The 27,284-nt window shown below is 42.1% G+C and overlaps 1 protein-coding gene across 4 annotated transcripts; it reads left to right on the plus strand.

Annotated features, from left to right (window-relative positions):
* The first annotated feature begins 266 nt into the window (after positions 1-266).
* VEGFA (vascular endothelial growth factor A) lies at positions 267-26,944 on the plus strand. 4 transcript variants are annotated; one of them, XM_034428082.3, is made up of 8 exons: positions 505-1,640; positions 7,641-7,692; positions 13,008-13,204; positions 15,134-15,210; positions 16,487-16,519; positions 19,601-19,672; positions 20,777-20,908; positions 22,719-26,944. In XM_034428082.3, the coding sequence occupies exons 1-8, from the start codon at positions 1,575-1,577 to the stop codon at positions 22,738-22,740; spliced, it is 651 nt and encodes a 216-aa protein (XP_034283973.1). In that variant the 5' UTR covers positions 505-1,574; the 3' UTR covers positions 22,741-26,944. The 4 variants fall into 4 exon arrangements, with proteins under 4 accessions (XP_034283975.1, XP_034283973.1, XP_034283974.1 ...); XM_034428083.3 differs by having other exon boundaries at positions 19,601-19,654; XM_034428084.3 differs by lacking the exon at positions 19,601-19,672 and having other exon boundaries at positions 267-1,640.
* The last annotated feature ends 340 nt before the right edge of the window (positions 26,945-27,284 follow it).

Raw genomic sequence — 27,284 nt, forward strand, 5'->3', positions numbered from 1 at the left:
TTAGGGGAGGGCGGCCATTCATGCCACTTGGGAGTTTTCAGAAAAGAAAAACAGGTATCTAAAATTTACTTCCAATCCCTTTCCTTCTCCATTACTCATTTTTTTACAGCAAGTATCATTAATTGGGGCGGGGGGGGGGGGAGGAGAGCGCGCGAGTCTTAGTTCTGCCAAGAAGCCATCTGTGATTGATCAGGTTCATTTTTACAGATTGCTGCCCTGAAATTATGGACCGGGCTAAAGACGGTTCAAATGGAATACACCCACCCAGAAGATCCTGGATTTTTTCTCCATTTGCTGCCCATTCGTTCTCCAGAGAAAGAGAGCATATAGAGAAGAAAATACATTCCTGTCTTATTCTCATCATTATAAACCTACGAAACCTTTTGTGTGTGTCCGGGGGTGGGGTGCGGGGGACGGCGACGACAAGAGGTTTTAATTGAGAGGTACTGAGGTAGGAGGAGTGACGAGAGGGAGGGAGGAGGCGGAGGAGGGACTACGAACCCTGAAAAGCTGTGAGTGCCATAGCTTAGAGAACGAGAGACAGCGCTACCCGGAGCAGGCTGGACTTCTACTACTCCGCCTAACATTCGGGAGAGAGAGAGAGAGAGAGACAGAGAGCGAGCGAGACCGGAGACGTTCATTGACATAAAAGTGAAGACGCTCTCTCGGTTTAAAATAATAATAATAGTAAGCGAGATCGGGCAGAGAAGCGAGATCCAGAGTTCTTCCTTCTCTCCCTTCCGTCTTTCTTACGCTTTAAGGATCTGCGATTCATTCTTCTAATTCGCCCTTTATTTATTCCCCTTCCCTTGATCTGCCGAGAAATTTCTTCGCTTTAAAGAACTTGGATTTTGCCCTCTTTGGTGAAGAAAAAAAAAAGGGGGTGAAGAATTTCTCCCGGTTGTTTTTTTTTTTTTGTATATTTTTTAAAAAAAAAGCCAAGAAGAAGGGGCCCGAATCGAACCGGGCTGAATGAAGAGTTTTTCCTAAAAAAAAAGCTTGCTGTTCAAACAAACCCAAACCATCCAACTTCAGCTGGGAAGCAGCGAGTCATAGCAGCTGTAAGATCCGAGACCTTGGAAAGAGGGGGAAAAATGCACTGAAAGTTTTGGCAAACTTTTCTTCTTCGTCTCGGTTGCTTTTTTTTTTTTTTTCTTTCTTTCATTTTTTTTTCTTTTCTCCCTCACCCCGGTGCTTGTGTTGGTGGTGAGAGCGAGCGCGCTCGCGTGTGGGTGCCTTCTTGCCACCGAGGGCTAGAGTGTGCGTGGAAGAGGAAAATCGGCTACTATTCGCCGTGTTGCCGGGAGGGAATTGTTCTGGAGAAGCGGAACCGGCGGATCGGATCGGAACCGAGCTGAGCCGAAGACCTTGAGCGAGCGCGCGGCAAAACCGAGGGCAAAACTGCGTCTCTGGGGCCTCTGGGGAGAGCCGAGCTTATGGACGGGTGAAACCAGAGTCTAAATTCTCCCCCCTCCCCCCCCTTCAACCCCTCAGCGTGATCAGAGCGACCGCCGAGCAAAGAAGAAGGGCTTAGACAACCCGACCGAGCCGATCCACCCCTCGCTCCTGGAATCATGAACTTTCTGCTCACTTGGATCCATTGGGGGTTGGCGGCGCTGCTCTATTTCCACAACGCCAAGGTAAAAAAAAAAAAAAAAGAAAGAAAAAGAAAGAAAAAAAAGGAAGGGGGCGGGTGGGAGGATCTGGGGCAGCGGGGAAGCCTTCCTCCTCCTCTTCCTCCGCATGGCCTGTTCGCCGCATGTTACGCTTGAGCGTGCGTGACGAGCGCGAGGGGATCGCGGGGCCCAAAGGGGAGCCCACACGCGTCGGAAGAGAGCGGATCCGCAAAGGCGCCAGACAGGCACCCACGGCCGGGTTGCCCCGCGCTCACAGCCCGCGTGTGCTTGGTTGACCTTGTGAGGGGGCAACGCGCCTATCTCGCCTCGGCGCTCTTCGGGGCTGCCGACAAAAGACCGGCCACCGACCTCCTCCCCCACCCCCTTTTTTTTTTCTTTGGAGCCGAGGGCATACACGTTATGGCGTTTTAAAGCCTGTGACCGCACCACCCGCGTGGGGCCTGCGCGTGCGATCGCAGGGCTGGAAAAAAAAAAGGAGAAGTAGATCAGAAGCTTGTTTGCCCACCCCGGCAGATCTGGCTTCCTTCTTGCACGTTGCCTTAGCTTAGTTAGACCGTTCCGTGTAGGTTTCCTTTCTCTTCCTGTCTGGAGGGCTGGGTAGTTTGGAAACCTGGTTTTTTTTTTTTTTGAAGGACGCCCTACGGAGGAGGCACGTCTCTGCATCGTCATTGATCGGAGCATATAGGCTGACTTCTTGTAGCAGCAGCAAGCAGAGCGCGCGCTGCTCTCTCTCTCTCTCTCTCTCTCTCTCCCCCCCCCCCGCTCCTCCTGACATTGCAAAAGCGGTGTTTTTGGCTTGTTTGCTTTAGTTAGTTAGGCAGGTTTACTGACCGGAGTTCAAAATTCCTGCCTTGCAAAAGCAAACAGAGATCAAAGACCGCCAAATGAATTCTGTGGCTCTTCCAGATTGATTTTCAGACGGAACGACCCTGCTGAGTTTCCATAAATAAGAGTTCCTTCTCTATACCGTTTCTCTCCCCCCCCCTTTCTAAACTCCTCTCATCTTTATTCGTTTCCTTATTATAAAAGTACGGTAAAGGCCATTACCCGAAGACCCCACTAGCAGGAGCTTTTGACTTGCTCCTTAAAGGAATTCAATAAGCTGGATGGTTGTAGCCTTTGCTTGGGTTTAGCTCCTGTTTGCTGTTAGGTAGTTGATTCACAAGAAAGAAAGGGGATGCGGGTTAATTTCCCATGGTTGTTTTTAGGGGGGAGAAGTGAAGTCTTAAAACCTTCATTTCAAATGCAGGCATGTTGTCCTTTGCTACTTTTCAGAAATCTTGGACCAAAAGTCTTGTCATCTCTAGCCAATAAGTCACCTGGTGGTGTCATGCTAAACGAGAGTGTAGAAATAGTTATAACTTTTTTTCCTCCCAGCCACAGATGTAAGATATCTGCCATTTCAGATCAGTCTGGTTAGATGTCACAAGCGTTCCAAGCTGTTCAAGTCCAGCTTTTATGCAAGTGACAGCACAGCAGCACATTCATCTGTTCAGGACAGGAGATGTTCTTTGGGAAAAACTTGTGAATGGGTTAATCTGAGATGGCCATGCTTGCTTTTTAAAACCTCAGGTTATACGGTTTTACCAAACCTACCCAGCCTGGTTTTACAGATTCCGTCACCCTAAACAATCTACCCAGGGATAGGAGATTTCATCCAACATGCCTGGATGCCACTAGATTAAGAAAATTGATTTATGCATGAACTACTGTGAAGACAAGTAAAAATAGAATATATAAAAAAAAGTACACAGAGGGAGAATAGGTGGAATGATCAGAAATATCTCTCTCTCCCCCCCCCTCTTAAGTAAAGAGATGATCTTCAACTCTTAGGACCAGACAATCACTTAGGTAAATTGCTAGGTGCCATAGTCATATATTGCCAACCCAAAGCATAGGGTGTATACAATAAATGCATTTGCACTTTTTGACCCCGGTAGTTTTGAAACAGCTTAACCTATATTGGAAACGTGGAAGGAAAAAACTATTGGTGGGAAGAGAATTAAATTATTCTAGGCAGTATGGCACCTTAAGGGAGTGTGGAAGACAAGTGTAATCTTTTGCTGAAAGTGAGATGGCATTTATAATAAAAGTTATTAGGGACTATTAATTTGTATTAATATATAATATAAACTGATTTCATAATGAATGCTTTTATTAATTATTACGTAATACTATTAGGAACTAATTGTTTTATTTATTGGATTGCTGTTCACTGCCCAGTGTTGCTTTTGGTGAAATGGGCAGCTATATAAATTTGATAAATAAATAAAATATCCAGTCTTGACTTGTTGAATAAAGCCATAGTTAATTTGTTCGATATATTAAGTGAAGTTTTAACCCATGGTTGGCACACCATAATGGCTGGATTCAAAAAAGCAATCAGTCAAAGCCAAACAAACCACAGTGTAGCTTAATGTAAGTTGTGAGCTCATAAGTCAGGTGAAGGAAATGCAGGGCATTGGTTTCCTCTTACAGTTCGTCTGTTGGCTGTAATAATGGTGCAGCCCCCCCCCAAGTGATTAATCACTTTTGAAAGTGTTACTCTTGGAGTGAAGCGTGTGTTAATGATGAGAAGACCCATGGGTGAAAAGACTGAAGATCCAAACCAAAATCTGCCTGCCTTTCGTTTTGCTACACTGGCAATAGTTAGTCCCCTTTTATTATTATCTGATGTAATCGGTGGTGATACTAAGTTTGTTGCAGTGAGCAAGTCCTGGGGCTCTCTCTCAAGACATCTTTCTGGTCGGACTGAGCAAAGATCAAACAGTAAGGGTGGAAACAAGAGCGTGTGACCAGACTGCTAATGATCTCACAGCCATCAGCCTTTTGCTCAGGCCACATTGGGGCTCCTGCTGCTGATTCTGAGAAAAGGCAGTGGGTCACCTTCCTCCTTTTAACTATGCAGCCAAAGGTGGAAAACTCTCCCAGTAATATCTCTTCCCAATACAAAGTGGGTTCTGTAGCCCTCTTCGATGTAGCCTAGTCATTTTTTGAACTCGTTTTCCCTCTTATTTGTGCCGTGTCAGAAATCCCTTCCTTATTGGGCCATTGCACTTCCTTTCTCCTTTGAGTGCATAGCAGGGGGAGGGGGGGGGAGAAACCAGCATTTTAGGCAAAAAAAAAATACTAGAGGAGGTTCCCCCCCACTCCCAGCACCTAAGATGGCAGAGGTTTTTAACTCTAGTCCCAGGGGCCCTCCCAAAGTGGCTGGATTGTTTGCTCCAGTCCAAAACAGTTACAAAGCTCTTTTAATGAGGCTGCTGAGATTAGGGGGAGGGGGAGGAGAAAGCTAGAGAAAGAATGGTTTTGATGTGAAAGAATAGGAAGTGTGTGCGTATGTGTGTGTGTAGAAGCAATTTATTGAGTTAACCTTTTCCTTGCTTCATATAGGAATAAGTAGGATATAAGAATAGAATTGCCAGCTCCCTGCCAACTTGCTGTTGCTCAAGCCTTAAAGGAGATATTTGTCTGTGCTGCTGAAAAATCTTAACAGGAGACAATTAAGTGTCTTAATGAGGGAAACAATGAGTAAAACCTCAGGCCAGGGAAAAGAGATGGGTACAAGCAATGTGACCTTCAAAAGGGCACTTGTCCCTTGAGAAAAAAAGTTTATTTTGTCCTTCCTTTGATGGGAACGGAGAATGTTTAGACCCTTCATTTAAAGCCCTGATACTTGGGCTAGCAGCCTGTCAGCATTGGCCAGAGGAAATGTAATTCATCAGCGTAGGGAGCAGAGGAGAACCTTCAGATTTCTCAAATGGATTCAAGGTGACTCTGCTGTATAAATAGCTCCTAGATTCAAAGGCAAATGGCATGAGCAATGGTGTGAATAGATTGTACGTGATGGCTTGATGGGGTTCCTTTTCCTTGTCTGATTGGTGAATATGCTGCTTCCAGTTTTTGCTAATCAAATAGTAATCCAGCCTTGATAGGTAGTTTGAAAGAGGAAAAAAAAAAGCGGGGAGGAGGAAGATGGACACAGACCATACCAAGTCCCCTATTTGCTATCTGGGATCTCTTCTAGTGATTTTTCAGATCTCTTTCCTAAAAGATCTTCACAACACCCCCCACCCCGCTTTGAGAGAGAGAGAAGGAGAAAGCTGTTTTGGAGAAGGTGAAGCAGCAGCAAGGGGCAACTTTAGGTCAGAAGTATGGAACAAGTTTCTAGCTGATGCTGCAGGACCCAAGCAGGGCTTTGAAGAATTAAAGCCAGAGGTGTCTCCTTCCCCAGAGCCCTGACCAAGTTATGGCAGGGCTGCATGCTTGGCCGCTCAGTCAGGGCACTTGCGGGCAGAGTGTTTGCCACAGTCCCATCCTGCAGATGGAGGAATCCCAGGACAGCCTGCCACGGCCTGCTGGCTCATAAAGACTACGTGCTCTACGCGATGCTAGAGAAATGGGCGGACACCTGCCTTGACAAGGAGCTGTGGCAACTTGCCACCTCACCAGAGAGCTGCCTGTCTGAAGTGTCTTCAGACGCAACGGAGGCTGTGCTCGGAACTGATTGTAGCAGCTTGCTGGCCCATGAAGGCCTTGGTGATTAAGCTTCGACTTCCCCCACCTTGTTTGTAAAGTTGCTGTGACCTTCACCCAGAGATAGAAAAATCTTGGTCAGCTTAAAAAGGAAGATTGTCACCTGTGTGCTGCCAGACACCCTTCTTTGCAAATCCAAGTGATTCTATCTGTTGGGCCATCCCTGTAGATCAATCCTCCCCAATTCCAAGAGTTCCTAGTCATTGGCCACGTGGGCTGGGAGTTCTTGGAATTGTAGTCCCAAGTCAGGTAGGGGGTATCAGTTTAGAAGGGGACCTATGTAGACAGTGCAACAATTAGACATGCAGCATTGCATTCTTAGCCTCTGTTACCTTTTGCTGACAGCCTAGTGAACCAGCTGGATTGCTCTTGAAATCCACTGGCTGATTCCGACTCCATAATTTGCAAATCAGCAGGGCCTGCTGGTTCTTCCTTTCTGCTGTAACTGGGCTAATGACCTTGGCTAAATACCCCAGAGATCTGAAACACTGACATTCGGATTCCTTGTCGTGTCATTTTTAGAAGGTCACCAACATTGTTTTTCTCGTTTGCCAGTCACCTCCCCTGTTCAGGTTTGTGTTGTAGATTTTGATCTTAATAATAGTAAATGCCTTAAAGCAGATCATTCTGCTGCCTACAAAAGTGAGACTGCTGTCTGAGACAACTTTTTGAGTTCTTTTTGTCCCAAGTATAGAAAGCAGGCATAAAGCTGCATTGGTTCTTACTGAGTAGAGATCTTGGTTTCTCATGTTTGTACCCCAGGGGATCTTCCTTGTCTAGAGTACGATAATAGCTTAGATCTACTTTTCTTACATACTTAGAAAATGACAATTCAGTGTTTGCTAGAGTAAAACCTGTATTTCCCACGTCTCTGTATATTTTAGCTCCCTTTTAGGCCCTGAAAGGTCTGTGATATCTTTCTGTAGTATTTCCCCCCATAAAATAGTTCCGTTACCACTGAATCATAAAAGCAACTTAAATGTAGTAAGACAGCTAAAATGCAATTTCAAAAGTCAATGATTATTTAACCTTTTAGGCAACAGGTAAGCCATGGTTTGCCAACTTGGCACTTTCCAGGTATATAGAATCAAAGTGGGAATGCTGGCATGGTATGCAACACTTTTAAAAGCAGATGGACGTGGAATCTGGCCATGTACAGTATATTTCGTAGACCACCACTATAGAAACAGAAGCAAAAAGTCTCACAATAAGTTCCATATTTCCAACAAATGTTTTGGTTCACAATTCAGGTGCATTTTCTTTCTGGATTTTCTGCAGATAAATGGGTGTTAGAATATAATTGGCATGTGCCATTTTTGGTTTGCTTTTATATTCTTCAAAGTGCAACAGATTCTGATCTTTTATTACTAAAACCTGCAAAGTGACTAAGATCGAAAAAGAGCTTCGGGGTTTGTAGGGTGAGGGCACCGGATTTGTGTTCTGATTAGTTCTCTGTTGGTTTTGCAGGTGTTGCAGGCTGCTCCTGCCCAGGGGGATGGAGACAGGCAGCAAAGTGAAGGTAAGTGCTCTCTCTCTCTCTCTTTCTCTCTCTCTCTCCTTTGATGAGTATATAATAAGGGTCCCTTCAAGAAGCTGAATGTGTTGATGGTTTGAGGAGGAGGAGATAAACTGGCATCAGTCCGTTAGCTGGACTGCTGGGAAGGGAATCCTCGCTTACGTTGCTAACATTTGAAAAATGAATATATGTGAGGGTGTGGGATGAAGGTGGTGTTGGACTGTAATTCTGTGGACAGAAACAATGGAAGTGACATCACTAACTGGAGTGAAGTAGACTAAAGATTTCCAGCATGACTACACTGAAAATGTTTAAATGAAGACAATGGGGGATTCTTAGTTGCCAGGTTTGACGTCTTTGGTTTCAAGATTTCCCAGGATTTTTTTTTTTTTATCAAGCAGCTGCAGTTATGCACAACAGTATTTTGCTTTAAAGGAGAAATGAGATAACACCATGTTTTTATTAAACTTCAAAGAACAACCTTATCAACCCAGATGTGTTAAGAGTACAGCTGCAGATCACACAGGCCGTGAATGGCAGGAGTTCAACCTCTACATGGAGAATATCCAGCTGAAGAAGGTTGTCAGAGAGAATATATTGGATTGGAATGTTGGCATTTTAGTCTTTTTTAAACCTTACTTAAAACTAAGATCAGGCATCTCAGTAATTCTGGGAATAATAGTTGGAAGAATTTACCATGATATTCAAAGTGAAGTCACTTTGAAAATTTCTTGTCTCTCATCTTTTTGCTGGCAGACCTTTGACCCATGTTGTTTTGCTCAGACACACAAAAAAGTTATCAAACTATCAGTGAGTAAGTTTGCAAGGAACATGGCATTGGCCAACTGAACAGATGACTTTCCAGAAACAATTATGAGAAGGTTGATCCACCTTTTTAAAAACCACAGTGCTACACTCTTACATGGGAATATGCCCTACTGTAAGGAATGGTGATTTCTTTTGCATCAATATGCACAGCATTTGCTGTTGGTGTGTTTAGAAGAATCACCTGGACCTTAAGGTTGAGTCTGGGCGCATTTTTGCAAATAGGCCATTATAACCACTGCACTTGCTGTATTGTTGGATCTTGTATTTGAATATGTCAAAAATTGAATAGAATGGAAGCTCCATTGTGCTTCTAAAAATTTAGACCAGCCATCTCCAGCCCGGCTCCTGTGGGATCTGCATCTGTGGAAATGTTTGCTCACACTGGATGGGGATTATGGAAGCTGCAGTCGGGAAGCTATCAGATTGCTACAAAAAGTTCTGTTATATGTGGAGCCAGGATACTCTGATTTTGGCAGTGTGGGTCTAAATGCAATTTGTCTTTTGGCCAAATGCTTATTAGACTTGGGTCTTGCAAGAGATTTCTCATAAAGAAATTCCTCAGCAAAGACAGTTTGTGAAAATATTCAGTAACCGTCAAATCTTATACAGTACTTTGCAAAATATGTGGCAGGAAGGAAGGAAAGGAGGAGATGTAGAAATCAGACATACTACAAGTAAAGAAATTGAGAGGGATTCAGGGAATAATGGCAGTTTCTAAACTACTGATAAGAGGTTCACAATGCAGGGAGCACTGGTTTAAGCTTAGTATCAATCCTCACAGCCTTTGAAGCTTTAGGCAGTAGATGATCACCTAACTTGGAGATTCATAGCAGTCAACTTGCTTCCCATAGTGTGAAATTCTGCTGTGGAATCCCTTTAGTTTGGGGCATTCAGGGAGTGGCACTTGCTGCTGTTCTTAGAGTTAGACAGCAGCAGGGGGCAGCCTTTTCTCTTACCAAGGTTAGTTTCAATTGCAATCAGGTTTTTGGCCTGGTGAACTTGGAGAGGAGTGTTGTCAGAGTCATAGGGGAGCATAACTTTGTAAGAGCACTCCCTTATATTGTAATCTGATGGCTGTTCTGGTTTTAACATTTATTTATTTTTTTTGCCCTGAAAATGAATACATGGTTGTTCCTTTTTCTGCGTATGTGAGAAAACCATTGTATGGCAGGTTGATCTTTAAAACTGCTTGGGCCCTTTATCTCGAGCTGCAAATGCATGAATGACATTCAAGCACCGGCTTGTATTTTGTGGTGCTACTCTGTCACAAACGAGTTGTTTGGATTTCTTTGAGCTCAGGGACTGATACGAACTCTGCGGAATGTTGAATTTCAGAAAAGGCCAGCAAGGGTTTTGCAGGTTATCATAATTACATTTTCCCTTCTGCTTAAAGGTTAGGCCTTATGTCACCTAGTCAACCGGTAGCCAGATAAAACCAGGCTTGCTTACTGAGTCCTGATCCGATTGACATAATTGAATATCAAGAGATGTGATTAGCAAGCAACTGCAAGACAGTTGCTGCAGTAACTTTGCACAACGAGATAATAAAGATCTGGGGTTTCTGTAGAACCGTAGGGTAGCTTATCGGGGGAACTCACAGTGAAGCTTTAAAGATGCAAATGATCAAGTTTGACTATTTAAGACTTCACATTATTACATGTTAAACTGCAAATGAGAAGACCAGCAACCAAGCCTTTCTGCTTGTGTATCAGTGTACTAGTCTCTTAAAATCTCACATCTCTCTTCATTATTTTGCACCATTTTTCTTCTTTGAATATCATTCACATGAAAGGATGGAAAGCGACAAAGCAATTTCTTACCTTTTTTTCCTGTTGATGTGTCTGTACTGAATCTGCTTTTGTAGGGTTCTTTTGCTACCAGATTGGCAAGTTAATTTAGGAATGTTACTTCCAAATGAAAAAGAAGAATAATGCTTTCTGCTAGAATTATTATCTTAATGGAGTGTGCCAGCAATGGAGTTTACTAATGGTCGTAAGTCGAGGACTACCTGCACATGGAAAAACTTGTTGAATTTGTTTCAGGGCACGAGAGGCAAGTTGATTGAGATGCTCCGTCTTTGTCTCTGTTTATTAGCTTTTTTCTGAATGCAGATGCACGAGGAGGTAGCTAATAATGTTTTCAACTCAGTGTTATTATGACAAAGTTTCTTGTGCTCTTGATGCTCAGAAAGAAGTGAATAATCAGCAAGGCGTTACATGTCTGGCTATGTGCCGACAAGTTTTCCAGACACTAAATTGTTTAATTCTCCAGTTTATAGATAGCTGCATTTTAAGATTAAGGTCAACCTGAAGGGGAACAAGGAGGAGTTGGCTTGCACTAATCCCAGAAGGCCTGAGAGGCTGATACTAGTGTTCGGGCTTGGACATAAGGTTGCTGTGGATGGAAGTGTTCCTTTTGAGCTGGAGACCACCCGTCACTACACATTTTCTCTCTCTGAGCAACTGTCTCTTTAAATAGGCACTTAGGCTGGGCAGCCAGTAGAAATCCCAGGCAAGCTCCTCCTCAGATGGTGGCCCTCTCAGACCCACATGACCAAGAATTAACTTTCCGCAATTACCAAGAGCCCTGAGCTCACCAGGCAGCCCTCTTGTCTCTCTCTCTCTCTCTCTTCCCTCTCCCCACCCCCAGCACGTGCCTGCGCTTCAGTGGAGCAACCTTTATGCTGGTTTGTCACAGGTTCAGGACTGTTCAAAACGCTTACTGGTTTCTGTTTTTTCCATGATGCAAGCAATTTGTGCTTGTTATCACACTGGGTTATCAACGCAGACACTGCAGGCCTTGGAAGGAAGAGAAAAAATAAAGGCACTTAGGTCAAGCAGTATCTCCTGCTTCTGTAAGAACTGCCTTAGCTGCTTCTAATGTGCCTGTTGGAGGAACAGGCAGAAGCCCATGTTTTGCTGAAAAGATCTCATATTCGGTTTGGAAGATTTTGTACTCTTGCATTGAGCCATGTGTCTCTGTCTCCTGTCCTCTGTTTTGCAATGAACCATTAGCTTTAGCCTGGTCATGGTATAATTGTGTGTTTGTGTGTATGTATAAATTTGTTAGGGCTGGGGATGTTGCATTCTTTTTTTCTCCCTATGTTGCGTAAAAAAATTGGAGTGGCATGAATTCCAATTTCATGTGCCTTTTCCTGTATATATGGATCAGACTTTCTCAACCCTAACTGTAGGCTGTCCAGATGTTTTGGACATGACAGCTGGAATTTCCAGCCATTAGCCATGCTGGCTGGTAACTGATGGAGGCTGAGCTAAATGTTGATGACTGAACTGGAATAAAATACATAATTTCCTAGGTAGAACCTCCCTCGTTTCATTCTAAACATCTTTCTAACATCAAAACTTAATAGTAAATATCTGGACTAAATAAGGGGCACTGAAGTTCTTTTGAACTTTAGTTTCAATTGGATTGTAGCCTCAATCCAGTCCAGAATTACTGCACATCTAATTCTACAGTAATTGAAGCAAATGATGAGGCCCTTTGGGTAAATATGAAATTATGAAAATGTTTTGCCAGCCAACCAGAGTGCATAGCACAGAATTGTGGCAACACTTTTGGGGGGAATGAGGTGATTGTTTGTTCCTTGTAGTTTAGAAACATAAATGAGGGGCATTTCTGTGCTGGAGTAAAACTAAAAATAAAACATTTTGGAAGGGGTTGGGAAATGTTACGGCGTGGGTTTATGGAAGGGAGGGGGAACCTTCCCTCCCGTCAAATTCCTTGATTTTTGTGCTGAAAACTACATGAGTGGTGCACTACAGTCAAGAATGAGTTTCTACTTCTTCTCCGGCAATTTCCACATAGTCTTGGCAGTAGCATAGGACCAGAAGTTAAAGGAAGAAGTATATTTTCCAGCTACATAGCACTGTGTGATGAGCTCTGGAAAATGTGATATTCCCACTGCAGAAAATTTTATGAGGAAATTGTATCTGGTCCTGCTTAACAGCTGTGCCTTTGAGAGAATCTGTTAGGCTAACATCAACTAGGAGCTGCGTTATTTTACATGTGAGGGGACACTGTGTTGGAGCCTCTGGGTTTCTGAAATGACCAGGTTCCCTTTTCATTCACTTCAAGGTAAAGCTTCTCTAACAAGCTGCCAATAGGCTGTGAGACTTGTGGCCTTATGAATCAGTTTTATTTTCATCTTGCAAATGCATTCAGTGTCTAGCTGGTTAAAATTCAGACGAGACAGATGCTAAGCTTGTCAGTGATTCGTCATATCTTGCTCATCCACAATCCCTATAGTCTGCCTTCTTAGGCCTTAAGTACATTTTAAGTAGGCTAATGCATTTACTGAGAGCCTGTATTTTGGTGAGCCTGTTAGATAAGAATCCAGTAGAAGGGAGCAGAGTCAGTGGTCCTTACGCCTTAAGTCTATGTCTATACTACATTGTAATGTTAATGTTAAGACTTCATAGAATAAGTTTAACTAATCCCTCCTTTTCCTTTCTCCCTCTCTTGTTTTCTAGTTATCTCATTTATGAAGGTCTTTGAGCGCAGTGCCTGCAGGTCAATTGAGACCATGGTAGATATTTTCCAGGAGTATCCTGATGAGGTGGAATACATCTTCAAACCATCCTGTGTGCCCCTGATGAGATGTGCAGGATGCTGTAATGATGAAGCGCTAGAATGTGTGCCTACGGAGGTGTACAATGTCACCATGGAGGTGAGACTATGGTTTAACAGTCAAGAGCAGCCCAGAGTCCGTTGGGAGTTGGGCGGCATAGAAATATGATTAATTAAATTAAATTAATTAAGTCAACTTAACAATAAGGAAGAGTCTTTGGGCCTGCATTTTTGCCTTGTTTTCTTTAATAAATTCCACTATGAATGGTTTCTATAATTTTGGGAAGGATCAACTGGTGGTCTGGGACCACTCCCAGCTCCTAATATATCAGTAACCATTTGTATCTGTTGGATGTGGAAAGAATAGAGAAAGATAAATCATAGAATTATAGGACTGTAAGGGACATCAGAGGTCTTCTAGTCTTAACTCCCAACTCAAGGTAGGAGCCTTATACCAACTCAATCAAATGGTTGTCCAATCTAGTTTTGAAAACTTCCAGTGATATGCACAACACTAGGAGGTAAGGTATTCCACTGATTAATTGTTCTCACTGTCGGGAAATTTCTCCTTCTAGGTTGCATCTCTCTTTTACAGCCATTACTCCCTGCCCTTAGAGAATAAATCAATATCCTCTTCTATGTGACAGCCCCTCAAATACTAAAGACAGTTATCATGTCCTTCCCCCATCCTTCTTTTTGATAGGCTAGACGTACCTAGCTTTTACCTACTTTTAATGTGACCAGAGCAACATGACTAGGTCACCTTGTCCCTGGGCAATATGAGTAGGTCAGAAGTGCTTCAGAGATTACAAATAGTGCAGCCAAAAATTAAAAACAAAAACAGCCCCCCCCCCAAATAGAACAGAAAAAAAATTGCCCTGATGGCCGTTGGTATTTCAAGAACTATAAACATGGCCATGGCTACCATGATGCTCCTCTATGTTCTCCAAAGGGAAGGCTAGTAAACTGAGGGGATGTGCTTTGTACACATTCATTTGAACCTGAATAGAAGTCCCCCTGAAAATTCAGAGACCACCTTATAACTGTACTACTATATACACATGTATGCACAGAGAGATATAGAGATTGCATACCCATGTAATAACAACCTACATTTCAGGTTTCAGGTAGCTGTGTTTGCTACACTTTCCAAACACTTTAAAAAACTTCGGTAGTTAGCTTGATAAACCAAATAGCCATGTTACCTGGCCCAGATCTGTTATTCTATATATGCCTTGCTTTCTTCTCTTTAAATAACATCCAGATTTTAGAATCTATATATCAAAGGATCTGTGTGAGGTAGCCAAGACCACTTGGTAAGGAAATCTGTTTTGGAGAGCAGGGCAAAAAACCCAAACAAACTTTTAAACTTGTGGGCATGAGGCCCATTTACAAAGTAGTTCTTGTTGAGTTACTGCCTCATTAAGTGATTGTTTGTAGGTATTATAGGAATGAAAAAGTGACTTAATAACCAATCCAGATTGCAGGTTTGGAAAGCAAAGGAAAACTGAAGATCATAAACGTAGTCAGGGTTTCACCTAATGACTGATTTGATTAATAACCCTATTTGCTAAACCCAATTGTGATTGCTAAACGAAGACGATTGCTAAATCGTCCTTTTTGGCATGGTCATTCATATCAGAATTTGGCATTTCTTATTGCTTTTGAGCATTTCCCTATACTTTCCTGCTCAAAACTGGGTCCCATGAGTTTAGAGCAGTGTTTCTCATACTTTTAACAAAATGTATGGATTTTGACTCCCAGCATGGCTGGCTGGGGAATTTTGGTAGTTGAAGTCCACATATCCTAAAGTTGCCAAGTTTAAGAAATACTGGCTTAGAGGGTAACATGGGGTTAGGGTGGCAGCTTAAGGATGCTAACTCATGTAGCCTTGATTTTGCCCCCTCTGTTTTAGCATTTTTTTGCTTATTTGTTTTGTGAGATGGCTGTTGAACGTTATCCGTTTGTAAACGTGACTCACTGTTCCTCTTTTTTCTTTCTCCCTTCTGCCCGCATTTTTTCCTTCTAGATCATGAAACTCAAACACTTTCAGAGCCAGCATATACACCCGATGAGCTTCCAGCAGCACAGTAAATGTGAATGCAGGTGAGGACGGAAAGCTTTTCTGATTGCATTTGGAGAAGAATTATGCCATTGTACCAGTTGTATCCATCTATCCACCCAAAATCTTGTGGTCTCCTTTTTTATTGGGAAGGGTTTTTCCTTGCTAGCCATTGGCTTGGTGATTTCATCTATCTTCATTGACAGATGATGTAAGTCCACTGTCCAGTAACAGGAGGGCTTTAACTTTTTATCTTAAGAAACCTCAGTTGCATCAACATTGCTTCAGCAGGAGAAGCATTCCTTATGGGTCTGCATCTAGGTCACAAAATAAATCTGTGTGCTTACATGCTCTCAGTCTCTGTCATGGAAATTTCACTGGCTGCTTGGTACATTCTTTGGGTAGGTGCAATTGAGAACCAGCAGCTGGTTGAGAAACATTGTATTGCTGTTCTGCTCCAACTGAGTAAACAGGTGGTTGGGTTGTGCCTTATGTCCCTATGTGCTCTGAACCCTTAACCCCCAACCTTTGTTGTATAAGTTTACCTGATCATGAGAACATGATTACAATCAAGAGAGCTACTTTGGTGTAGTGGCTAAAATGCCTGGACTAGAATCCCAGAGATTGCAAGTTCTAATCCTCCTCAGGCATGAAAGTGAGTTCAGTGACTTTGGGCCAGTCACTTCTGCAGCCCACCTCACTGTACAGGTTTATTGTAGGAAAAATAGAAGGCAGAAATATTGTATATTTTGCCTTGAGTTGTACAAAATAACAGTGGGATATAAATCTAATAATAAATAGATCCGTATAAGGCAGAGCTCTGACGTCAGTGCAAATTATATTCATTTCCATGTCAATGTCTACAAAATTTCCCTTCAGATTTTGCTATTCAGTCAATGTTGGGCAAAGGGAAATAGAGCTGGGGATATTGGCGGCAAGGACAAAAAGTATGACTTTTTAATGCATATATTTGGGCATAACATCTGAACAGTGTTTTAATCAGTGTTTTTGATCAGAAAGAAATGTGCTTCTTTTTCTGCCCTTGGCTGTCATAATTAAGGCCAACCTTCACCAACCTGATGGTCCTATGGCGTTTTAAGCTTGTGCTGCCATTATCCCCAGATAACATTGCCAGTTGACAAGGATAATGGAATTGGTAGTCTGGAACATTTGGAAGGCTGAGACAGGCAGTGCTGGAAGGCAGAAAGATCATCCTTTATTATGTTTGCTGCTGAAAGTGGGGTGGTAAAAGCGTGGATGGGATCTTTGTATTTATTGCTGGTTCTCTTTTAATCCTGCTCTTCTTTTCTTCCATTATAGACAAAAGAAAGAAGTCAGAATTAGACAAGAAAAGTAAGTGACCTAGATTATATCCCTCCCCTAAATTGGTGTTGGTGATCTCCCTCCTTTCTTTCCCAGATCACTACAAATAAGAACTGGTTGTTTTTGTGTGTGTGTGTGTGTGTGTGTTTTTTAAATCATCTAAAGAATTATACCTTGAATCCATTCCTCTTAGCTACAGTCACACATGTAGCTTTGACAGCTGTGATTCCCTTATGCCTTGAGGCCATTTTGAAACTGTTTACTTATAAAAAAAAATACGTCAGGAACAGCATGGAATTAACCGAAAGCTTTTATCCCTTTTCAAATGGATTCTAGCTGAAACTTTCCTTCCACATGCATTTGGTCACCATTGCCCTCCCCTCTCTTTGCTGCTTTGATGAAAACTTGCTGATGTTCACAGCAACTTTCATAGATGCCTAACATTAAGGCTGTGCATGGGGGCTCTGCTATCTCACTTAGAACAAGGGAGTTTGCCTTTTCATGAACCAAAAGCCACAGACACCCAATCAAAGGGTGGGTAATGTTCTGATGTGAATTAACTTTGCATATCAATCATGAAAGGTGGAATAGAGAGAGTTATATTCATTTTATTGCCAGCAGTCCCCAGCATGGTGCTTTCTGTAGTGCTTTTGGAATATCTATCCCAGGCTATAGGTATTGCAGTCTGGGGCCAACAAGATAGTAGTTCAAAGCATCTGGAAATACTGCATTGTGCTGACTGTATATGCGTTGTGGGAATGGAAGTAGCTGATCTTGTAATGTGAAACAGACATCTACCTTGAGATTTGTGTAGTATTATTGAATGATAAAATAGATTTCTTCTCTATACATTAGCCAGCCTAATCAAATATAGATATATTTTTTCAATTTCTAGCTTAGAAATAAATGCATTCATGCACTGTGAAGGGTATATTAAGATGGTTCGTGGTCTGGAATTTGGCTTGGAAGCTGGGGGAGAAAGAGAGAGAATGGGGTTTGGGGAGGATATTTTTAGTTAGTTGTGCTGTTCTCATACATGTCCTAGCTTAATTGAATTCTCATGAATTCACATTGTGGAGCCATCAGTGGATTGCCCAGGGAAATACTGCTAGCTTGGCTTACTCTTCTGGTGCACATGTTATTCAGCTGAATGGCAGAGTGACTCAGAGATGTAAAAGTGTTGTGATTGAGTGAGCACCGTGGCCACAGTCTTCCCTATGGGACTATAGCTTTCCACTCCTTCAGGTGGCTTACTTTGCTTTGCAAATCTCCATATCGGTATCGGGTTCCCTCTGGTTTGGGTTAAGCTAAAATTCCTCTTATGCTTGATGCCTTTTTCATGGTGTGCCTCTGGATGAATGTGGCATAAATGAATGTAAAACTTTGTGAAAGTTTCCTGAAGTAAACATGCTTTCTCTGCCCTGCTAGTAGTTCTGTATTCTTGTGATGCTTACTTCGCTTGTGGTTAGGAGAGAAAAACTGATGCCAACCAAGAGGCTTGAACAAGATCCAGGTCACATCCTGTCCATTAACCTCAGGGACTTCCTCCTTTATTACAGCATCTCTTTCTTCCAAAGTTTAAATAAACTGTTTCTTGGAAGAAAGGAGTACTTTTTTGTATTAGATATTGTCCCAAGAATATTGCATTTTTCCGTGTGCATTTCTCCCAGAGTTTACTACTGGAGCAGTAGGTACTAAGTTTCACCTGATTTTCTCCTTGGCTGAGATTGCTGTTCTAGACCTGTACACACAATCAAAAGTACATAGGAAGACCTTAACGTGTGGGTAGGAATTTGCTTTGCAGAAGGTCCCAAGATTTTTCCAGGCAGAGCTGAGAAGATCACTTGCCTGAAAACCTACCAGAGACTCTGGGCGTATAGTGTAGACAATATTAAATCGGATGAACTGGTAGACTGTGCAGTAGAGCTGGTTTCTTAGGATCACCATTTTTAATGAAAGGGTGGACAACCAAACCTATACATTACTTTCTCTAGCATTAGCAGATTCTCTGTTAAAAAAATATTGTCATCTTCCAAGGAATGATAGTTAGGTTAGCCTTGTTGCCTTACCTAACAACCTTATCTCATTGCCTTACCTAAGTTGGCTCTATTTTAAACCTCTAGTACCAGCAAGGGCTTCAGAAGCAGGAGGGATCAGAGTTCATCTGCCTGTATGTAGTAGCTCATAGACATTTTTCTTATTAGTGATAATCCTTATAGCAGGGGTGGGCAACTGTGGCCCTTTTACAACCTGTGGACTTCAACTCCCAGAATTCCTGAGATAGCCAAGCTGTCTCAGGAATTCTGGGAGTTGAAGTCCACAGATTGTAAAAGGGCCACAGTTGCCCCCTCTGCCCTATAGTAATGGGTTCAGAAAGGCCATAATTACCTTATGTTCCAAGTAAGACCAGAGCAATTGATGTTGAACTGCATATTAATAGTTTACCTCCTTTTTCATAGAATGCAGAATTACCTCCCCATTTTTCACTGTTACCTGCCTGTAGGTGAACAGCCTAATGATGCTTTCTGATGGTTCCAGTGGGAATTCTCAGAAATAATTTGCTGAGGGTAAAGCTTGTGCATGTCAAAATGAAAACCATAAAACAAGCCGGTGCAAATGGAGCCATGTTTGCACATTGTTAAGCGCTGCTCACCTTTTTCTTCCTCACTGAGGATGGAGAGCCCATTCTATCTGGGGACCAGTGAAGTGGCTTTTTGGGCCGGTACTGGAACCAAAATAAGGCATTTCAATTTCTTCGGGAAATGAGCAGGCTGTAGGAGTTGTAGGCTGGGTCATATTTGAAGTGAGACATGCCTATCTGTAACTGGAAAGGAAGTTGAGAGTCTTGTCAGGTTTCAACTTTTGATAGAGTTGTGTGAAGTGTAGAAACAAATGTATTTAAAAGATTTATAGGACCACCCATCTTAAAAAAACAACAACTCACAGCAAGAAAGCAGAAATGCCTCAACTCCAAGGACTTCCACAGTTTAGATGCTTATACTTTAGCTAAGTGCATATGGTAGCTTCTCCCTCTTTTTCCTCCTCTTTCCTCCCCCTGTGCACTTTCTCTCTCTCTCTCTCTCTCTCTTGCTTGTTTTGTTTTTCTTCCAGAAAATCAAAGCGAGGAAAGGGGAAGGGTCAAAAAAGAAAGCGCAAGAGAGGCCGGTATAAACCACAGAATTTGTACGTTTTTTGCATCATGTGCTTTTAGACTCTGCCCTTTACCCATTTCTTTCTATTCACCCCTCAAATCAATACTCCTTGCTTGCATTACATCTAATTAAACAATCAAAGGCACAAACAATTTTCACTCGCATCTCCAAATCACTTGTTCTTGTGGTGGCACTATAAGTTTGGGGACATTGGGGAGCATATAAAAGCTGTGATCCTTTTGTTTTTTCTTGCTTGGGATTATTCTGGTCTTTGAAAGACACAGTGACCTAAAAGGATAGGCAAATTTCTCTTATTTTCACTCTTGCTTTCCCTCTAAAATGCTCTTACATGATTTTCCCCAACCCACTTCCTTAATTTCCTCTTGGCTGTCACTTACAATCCTGTTGGTGTGGCAGCAAGAGCTTCATACTTGTCTTTCATGCATGTTTGCCTGTGTGTGTATGTATGGAGACTGATGGCAACTACTAACCATTACCAGAAGGGAGCTAGAGGATTCTGGGAAAGTTTGGGGAGTGCTCTCTCTTTCTCTCTCTGCCAGAATTGGGTGCCTTTCTCTTTCTCTGCCTTTTCTACATCTCAATTCACCAAATCCTGCATTTCCAGTCATTCTTAGGTGGCGGGGTGATGCGGGTGAGGGATTTCAAGAGCTGCTGTTTTGATTCAATCCGTATGGAAAACGACACAATTTGAATAGGAGAAGCTGGGTTCTGAAGCCTGTTTCTCTCTCTCTCTCTCTCTCTTTTTTAAGACAGGGGCTTCTCTGTAGAAAGAGTTGCCCTTGAGTATTATTATTTTGCTATTGGCTCAGAGACCTCAGTTAACAATAAGGAGGCTCTCCTTTCCACTGCAAATTGGACTAATGCAGGATTTGTGGATTAGGCCGTTGCAGAGAGCCCATTTCTGCCTTTTAAAAAGCTATTGCAAGTAAGTGTTGGAATGCCTTTGGGAGTGTCTGCCCCCCCCGCTCCCAGCAGTGCTCTAAGCGTGCAGTGTTGGGAGTGGGGGGCAAGGGGTGGGGGCAAGGGTTGCTTCAATGTGTAGGGTGTTGCATGTGTACATTTCTTCCCGCTAAAGCGCTGTAGCTTAGACCTCTTTCCTTTTGCCTTTTTGCAGTCACTGTGAACCTTGCTCAGAAAGGAGAAAGCACTTGTACAAACAAGATCCCTTGACCTGTAAATGTTCCTGCAAATTCACAGACTCACGTTGCAAGTCGAAGCAGCTTGAGTTAAACGAGCGCACTTGCAGGTTTGTGTCCTGAAGAATGAAAAAAAAACAGAAAATAAACCCCACATACTACTCTCTCAGACATATTCATTCAACACACATCTAGAGAGAGAGATAGAGAAAGGAATGAGCTTCTGCTGGCTTCTGGTGCCAGGATTCTAGTATCCTTCTTTTCTTCTGCTTGGCCAGTTGGGCAAGAGGGAAAGAGATGGTGTAATCTGCCTAAAGTTTAAAACTTCCCTTGTTCTGGCAGAGTTGAACTGTAGGGTGATGATAGATAATCTAGAATACATCTCTTAGGGATCAAGGGGGCTCCTCCCACATGGCTAGCGCTCAGGAGAAGTCCTCCAAGACCTTTATGCAAGTCCTTGTTTAATGCAAGTGGCTGTTTAATGAGATTGGCAGTCTTTTTTTTTTTTTGCCTCAAAGCAAATGTCTTGTCCCAATCCACCTTTTTAAGCTCTGTAGCAGACCTGATTAAATCTACCTGGGACTGAGTCATAAATCCAGACATGCATTCTTTCCTGCACTTCTCTTTTACTCTAGAATGTGTGGTTTTTTTTAAAGAAGAGTGTGTGATTAGCCCCTTTCCTTCTCTATATTATTTCTGTATATTCAGAAAAGTGAAGAGCCTGGCTGGAGCTCAAGTGGTCCAAGTAAAAACCAGGATATCTATCCCAGATGGATACCCTACCTGGTGTCATGCAGATGGCATACTGTCATCTGAGTTAACCTGCTTTGTGGCTGCAAAGGTCATCCCACCAGAATGGTTCTGAAAAGGCAGAACACATTTGCTGTGACTCTTGAGAATAGTGCATGAGGTTCTACCTTTCCTACTACATCAGAAACGCTCACCTAGAGCCAGGCTGATGGCTTTGGGCTTTATACGTATGTATCACGAAGCTCAGTTCTCTGACTGGGCAAAGACTTGAGATATGGCTGTGTGTGTAGAGGAAAGATGTGAAGATCTGTAATCTGAGTGTGGATGCCTAGTGCCGCAGTAAGAAGAGAGCCAGCTCTTCTTAAGTTACAGTTCACCGTGCAGAAGTAGCCCCTGGAGAGAAACCAGACAGTTGTCTGACCTTGACCTTTATAGTTCCCCCTCAAATTAACCAATGAGAAGTTTGAAGTAAGTGCCATGCTATTCCCAGAGGAAGAAGAAGGGGGGCGGGGGAATGGCTAATTAAGAAATTGCCCCAGCTTAGAACCAAGGCCAGCATACAGGTTGCCCTCGAATAGTGCCAGAGGATAGGTTGGATTGTTTTGGTTTTGGCAGCTGCTCAGCTGCTTCAAATGAACTCTTCACTACAGGGAAGAAATCTGGACCTCAAAGGCACAGCTGATTCTTCGTTTCCTGGCTTCTACACAGCTGCTATGGTTGCTGCTGTGTTTAGGCACTAATCTCCGCCTCTGCAAGCAGCGGGATTAAGCGCTTTGTTTTCTCCCCCTTTTGCTGGCACGGGGCACCCCGTCTTGCTTTGGCTGCACCTCTTTAAAAACACAGCAGAAGAGGTTAGTGTGGTAAAACAGGGTAGATTGTTTCTGTACAGGTACGAGTGAGAGATATGCCAGGATATAAAAAATAACTTTGGAGATGAAGTAGTGTTCTTAACAGTATTCTTATCTGCGGGGAGAAAACTGGAGGAAATGCCGTGGCTTTTTCTTTTTCTTTGCTGTTGGTCCCTGTTACAGGATTTTGATTTATTCTGTGGCAAAACACTTTCGCTGATCTTTTTAACGCAAGAGGCTCCTTCTCACCTGCCATGTTATTGTCAGAGAATCCCGCATGCAGTGACATAACCTCTCCTCCCTTCTCTCCTCTCCTTCACAGATGTGAAAAACCAAGGCGGTGAGCAGCAGAGAAGAAAGGGAGTGCAGGCGCAGCCTTGGTTCTGGAGCCTGACATCTCACCTGGTCAGAAACAGAAAACAAACACTAATCCAAATGAACACTAAAAATGAAGGATCAGCAGCGCACAGCACTTTTGAGTATGGACGATGGACTCTGGAAGGAACATTCCCTGAGGACCCGCGCAGGATTCACCTTTTGGTTTTGACCTGGTTTTACAGAAAAAAAAAAACTTTCCTTCTCATGCTGCTAAGATATAGAGCCAGGGAGAGTGGAGTGATATATGCTTGGGACTCCCAATACACATGAAGTATATGTATATGTATATGAATATGTATGTGCATATGTATATATACTGAATTTCTAAAACATTGCTAACATTATTGGTGTCTTCACTGGATATACTCAACTGCTGTGGACACAAGTGGGCTATTTGGGACATAAGAAAGAAACTACGACTGGACTCCAGTCAATACTGCTCAATATATTCTTCATACTCTTCCTGACCCTCTAAAGCCTGCTGGTCTCACTTCCTCTCCCCACTCTCCTGCCCCACTCCCGTGTGGTGAAACATTTGTACGAGAAGAGATGGCAGGGGATTCCCAAAATGGCACCTTGGAATACTGTGGGTCAAAAGGTCAAGGAAATAACTCTTAAATGCTGGAACTGATGATTCAATCAAATTCCCTTTCCCTTCCTTCTCGAAAATCTCTTCTGAGTCTGGCTCACAACCTGCTGGCTTCACTGGGTCATTGGTGTATATTTTTGTATTGACTTGCTGCAGGAACATTTTGCCACAGATAACGTGTTTTGGCCTTAATGATGGGAAATGGCTGATGTTTGGACTTGTCAACTCAAGGAGGCGTCCCTGGAATCCTGCCATCCCTGTTGGTTGGCTACTTAAATAATGGATGTCATATTGGCAGAAGGAGACGGAGGAAAGAAGGGGGACTAACAGAGAGCCAGGCAGTTGAACCAGCACTGTCAACCATCATGCACAGAGTTGCCACTGAAGATACTTCTGGAACTTCTCTGGAAAGGGATATTAATTTAAGTATATATGCGCAATAGGCAGGATGCGTGAGTGTGTGTGAGTGAGGGGGTACATACCGGTACATGCAACTGAATAGGGGTGGTTTTATTTTTTGTGCCTAATAAGTTTAAAATTGGCTTGTTACATTAGAGGGAAAAACTGGTGAGAGCTTACTCTTTAGCATTGTAAATGTGTTATTCTCAGTCTTGTACCATGAATATATTAAGACATAGTGTTCTCTGCTGGACTTGTGATGTAGGACTTATTACCACTACAAAAATTAGCATAGAGTTTCCCCATTATCAATAATATCTGGATAATTCGGTCCAGCCATCCAGATATGACTTGCATGAAAGGTCAATGGGACTATACATTGAATTCCAGAGTTACTCTGCTCCCAGTGTTGACAGAAGAACTTTTGAATTAAAGAGGGACCTTGTGTGACATTCTAAAACAACCTTCATGACTTCCCTACTTAAGAAGATTCTACAGTTAAATTGAAGAGAATATGGGGGATGAAAGGAGCAATGTGATTTTGGGGTGGTTCTAAATGTGTTGTCCAGTTATTCACTGCAAGAGCTGAAATAATTAATTAATCAACACTGCTATGAAGCAGATTCAAGAAGGAAGGCAAAACCACCATGCTTCCCTCTGTCCCTAAAGCCATACCTATTCCCAAATTAGATAATTCACCTTGACTTTGACCTTTACTTTTGGAGTGCCCACTGTAGACCTTACAAAGTGTGATTGTTTTATCCAGTTTCCCCATTGACCTATACAGACCAGCCATGTAAGCTTTTAGTTAGTCTCCCCAATCCAAGCTCTTCCATAGCTGTTAGACTTCAGAGCCAATAATCCAAATCAGCAAGGCAAATAGGCTGAGGAAAGTTGGAATTGCCATTGGATAGTTCTGGAAGGTAGCAGATTGGGGAAGGCTATCTCAAGCTTTTTCTGTTAGTTTCTTGAATGGTTGATTGCTAGGTTATTCCCGTAACAGTTTTGGAACCTAATTGAATAGCCTTAAGTGCTTCTATGCAAAAAGATTTGAGTTCAGGTGCAGAGAGTCTGATCTAAGTCCCAGAGTTAATAGCATTTTAACATGCTTGGATTTTGATTCATCACCAAAATCTAAACCAGTGTAAATCTAATGAAAGAGGGAGGAGTGATGGTTTTCTTTTTTGCATATAGGTCCAAAACAAGGTTTTTTTTTTAAAAAAACAACTGTTTGTAACCAAGCCAGTATATACGTAACTTTCACAGACAGCAGACAAAGCTTTGATACCAGGCAATTGGCAAGATTCCATTTAACTCTGGTTTGAAGACGTCCTTTGAACAATGTTTCTCAAATTGGCAACTTCAAAATATGTGGACTTTTAACTCCCAGAATTCCTCAGCCATGGGGGATTCTGGCAGTTGAAGTAATACCTTTTAAAGTTGTCAGGATTGAGAAACACTGCCTTAGAATATGGGACTTGGACCAGCCAATCTGATACGTTGAGATTCAGTTTTAGCAATCAGTAATTGTTCTTGGGGAATCAAGCTACAATTTTCAGTGCCTTGCATATAAACACTTGAAACACCAAAGCATCTAAGTCACCAGGCATTTAATAGGTATTTGGACAGAAGGTGATAAGGCAGGTTTTTAAAGGCAGCAATACACTCTTATGAATGTCTGAAGCAATTTGACTTGTCCAAAGATGACATGGCTTCAGCTTCCTTTGCTGGGAAATGCAAAATGATACTGGCTGACGGCCACTGGGTACTGTTCTCTGTTAAACATTCTGCAGTCCCAGATCAAATACGTTAGGAGAATTGACGCTGCTGGACATCACTGAAGCTGCAAGGACAGGATTCCCATTTTTCTTACTGCATTGAACTTTGTTGGGCTATCACCAGGCAGCATTCCATCCAGCTATTTTAAGTCCAGATCAGCATTGCTGCCATGGGAAGGCTATTGCTGTATGGTGTGTATGTGATGCTTCCGTAGGTTTCTGGTTGCTATGAAGTTAATGAATCAACTCTGAAGAGGATGACTATCTCTATATGTTTGAGGGGGACGGAATCCAAGCAACTCTTTTCCCTACCACGAAGTAGTGCAAGATCCTTCTTGCCCTTCTTCTTCCCGTCTTCCCCTTCCAGCCCCTCTCTTTCCCTAAGACATGTAATGTTGTTTGGATCTGGCCATCTGTTTGGCACTGTCAGAACATTTATCAATCCATTGTTGGAGATTGCATAGCTGAGTCTGCAAATGTAGAGCACTGTTCTATGTACCTGGAAAGTTGTGTCTCATTGCCTTCATTGGACTGGTGTGTGTGCCTCTTTCTCAGTCTCTGGTTGTTGTTTTCTTTTTTGTACTATACTTTGTCCATGTCAGAATCCTGCCAAATGCTTGTCTGTTTACAGAAAAGCAAGAAAAACTGGCCTTAAATCAGCCTTTGACGAGTGTTTATTAACCACTATAAAATCCCCCTCTAGCTGATAGAAATATGGTATGCATTCAGTTTGTATGTGTGTGTGTCTGTGTGGGGACGTGTGCACATGTGCACACACGTATAACTGAAATGTATATATTCATGCTGTGTGAGGTGACGTTCTATATACTTGTTTAATATCCCTTTAAAATTAGAAATTAAAAAGTAATAATAATTTAAACTAGGTATTTTTCAGTATTCTTTGTTTAATATTTAATTTTACTATTTATAAGTTGTACCTCTTTTTTTTTTGTACTGTTATGTATAAATTTTTAACTCTTCTGTTTCAACCAATCTTCCCCAATTGTTGAGAAAGTGAATAGCATGATCAGTTATTTAATTAATACTTAACACTCATCCCTACACATTCCTTTTAAGCAAAGTTTATACATCTACATATATATATATTTGGCTATACATGTGTAAGTGTGTATATATATATATGTTTATGTATATGTGTGATTAATTAGACACTACATTTTTTATATATGTAAACAACTTCTGCCCCAGATTATAGAAAATTTTACTATCATTTTATTTATTGGTGCTACTGTTTTTCTGTACTGTGGCTAAAAAAAATCACTAGCCACACTGGCTAATCTCAAGATTCCATAAGAAATATTTATTTTTGACAAAAATATCTTTAAAAAAAAACGCCATCTATGTTTTTTTTTTCCTTTTTTGTAATAAAGAATTTAATTCACACTTGTTTTCTTTTTTTCTCCTCCCCTCTCCGCTTTGCACGTTATTTTTCTGTTTTCTGTTTTGGTTTTGCTAATTGGCTGTAAGGGTGGAAAAAACCCCAATCATGCTCAGGAACCATCTGAATATATTATCAGAAAGGAGGATGTTCTTAATGCAAGATGAAAACAGGTTGTTCTCTGCAACCCCTTTCCCAAAAAAACAAACAAACAAAAAAAGTCAACTTCTCTATCATATCATAGAGAATGCACTGTATAGATGTAACTTGCTACAACGTCATGCCTTCTATGCAAAGTATACATTCATTTGTGTGAGTAGTATCAGCTTCAATAAGGCTTCTCAT

The sequence above is a fragment of the Pantherophis guttatus genome, chromosome 1 (assembly GCF_059756535.1).
Source record: "Pantherophis guttatus breed Tessera chromosome 1, ASM5975653v1, whole genome shotgun sequence".
NCBI classification, from domain to species: domain Eukaryota; kingdom Metazoa; phylum Chordata; class Lepidosauria; order Squamata; family Colubridae; genus Pantherophis; species Pantherophis guttatus.

What these genes read in the sequence shown, in the direction of transcription:
- VEGFA (XM_034428082.3), top strand. Translation starts at nt 1,575, where the DNA reads ATGAACTTTCTGCTCACTTGGATCCATTGGGGGTTGGCGGCGCTGCTC. An exon ending in GTCAGAATTAGACAAGAAAA is followed by an intron (nt 16,520 to 19,600) that starts GTAAGTGACCTA and finishes TTTTTCTTCCAG; the next exon opens with AAAATCAAAGCGAGGAAAGG. An exon ending in TTAAACGAGCGCACTTGCAG is followed by an intron (nt 20,909 to 22,718) that starts GTTTGTGTCCTG and finishes TCTCCTTCACAG; the next exon opens with ATGTGAAAAACCAAGGCGGT.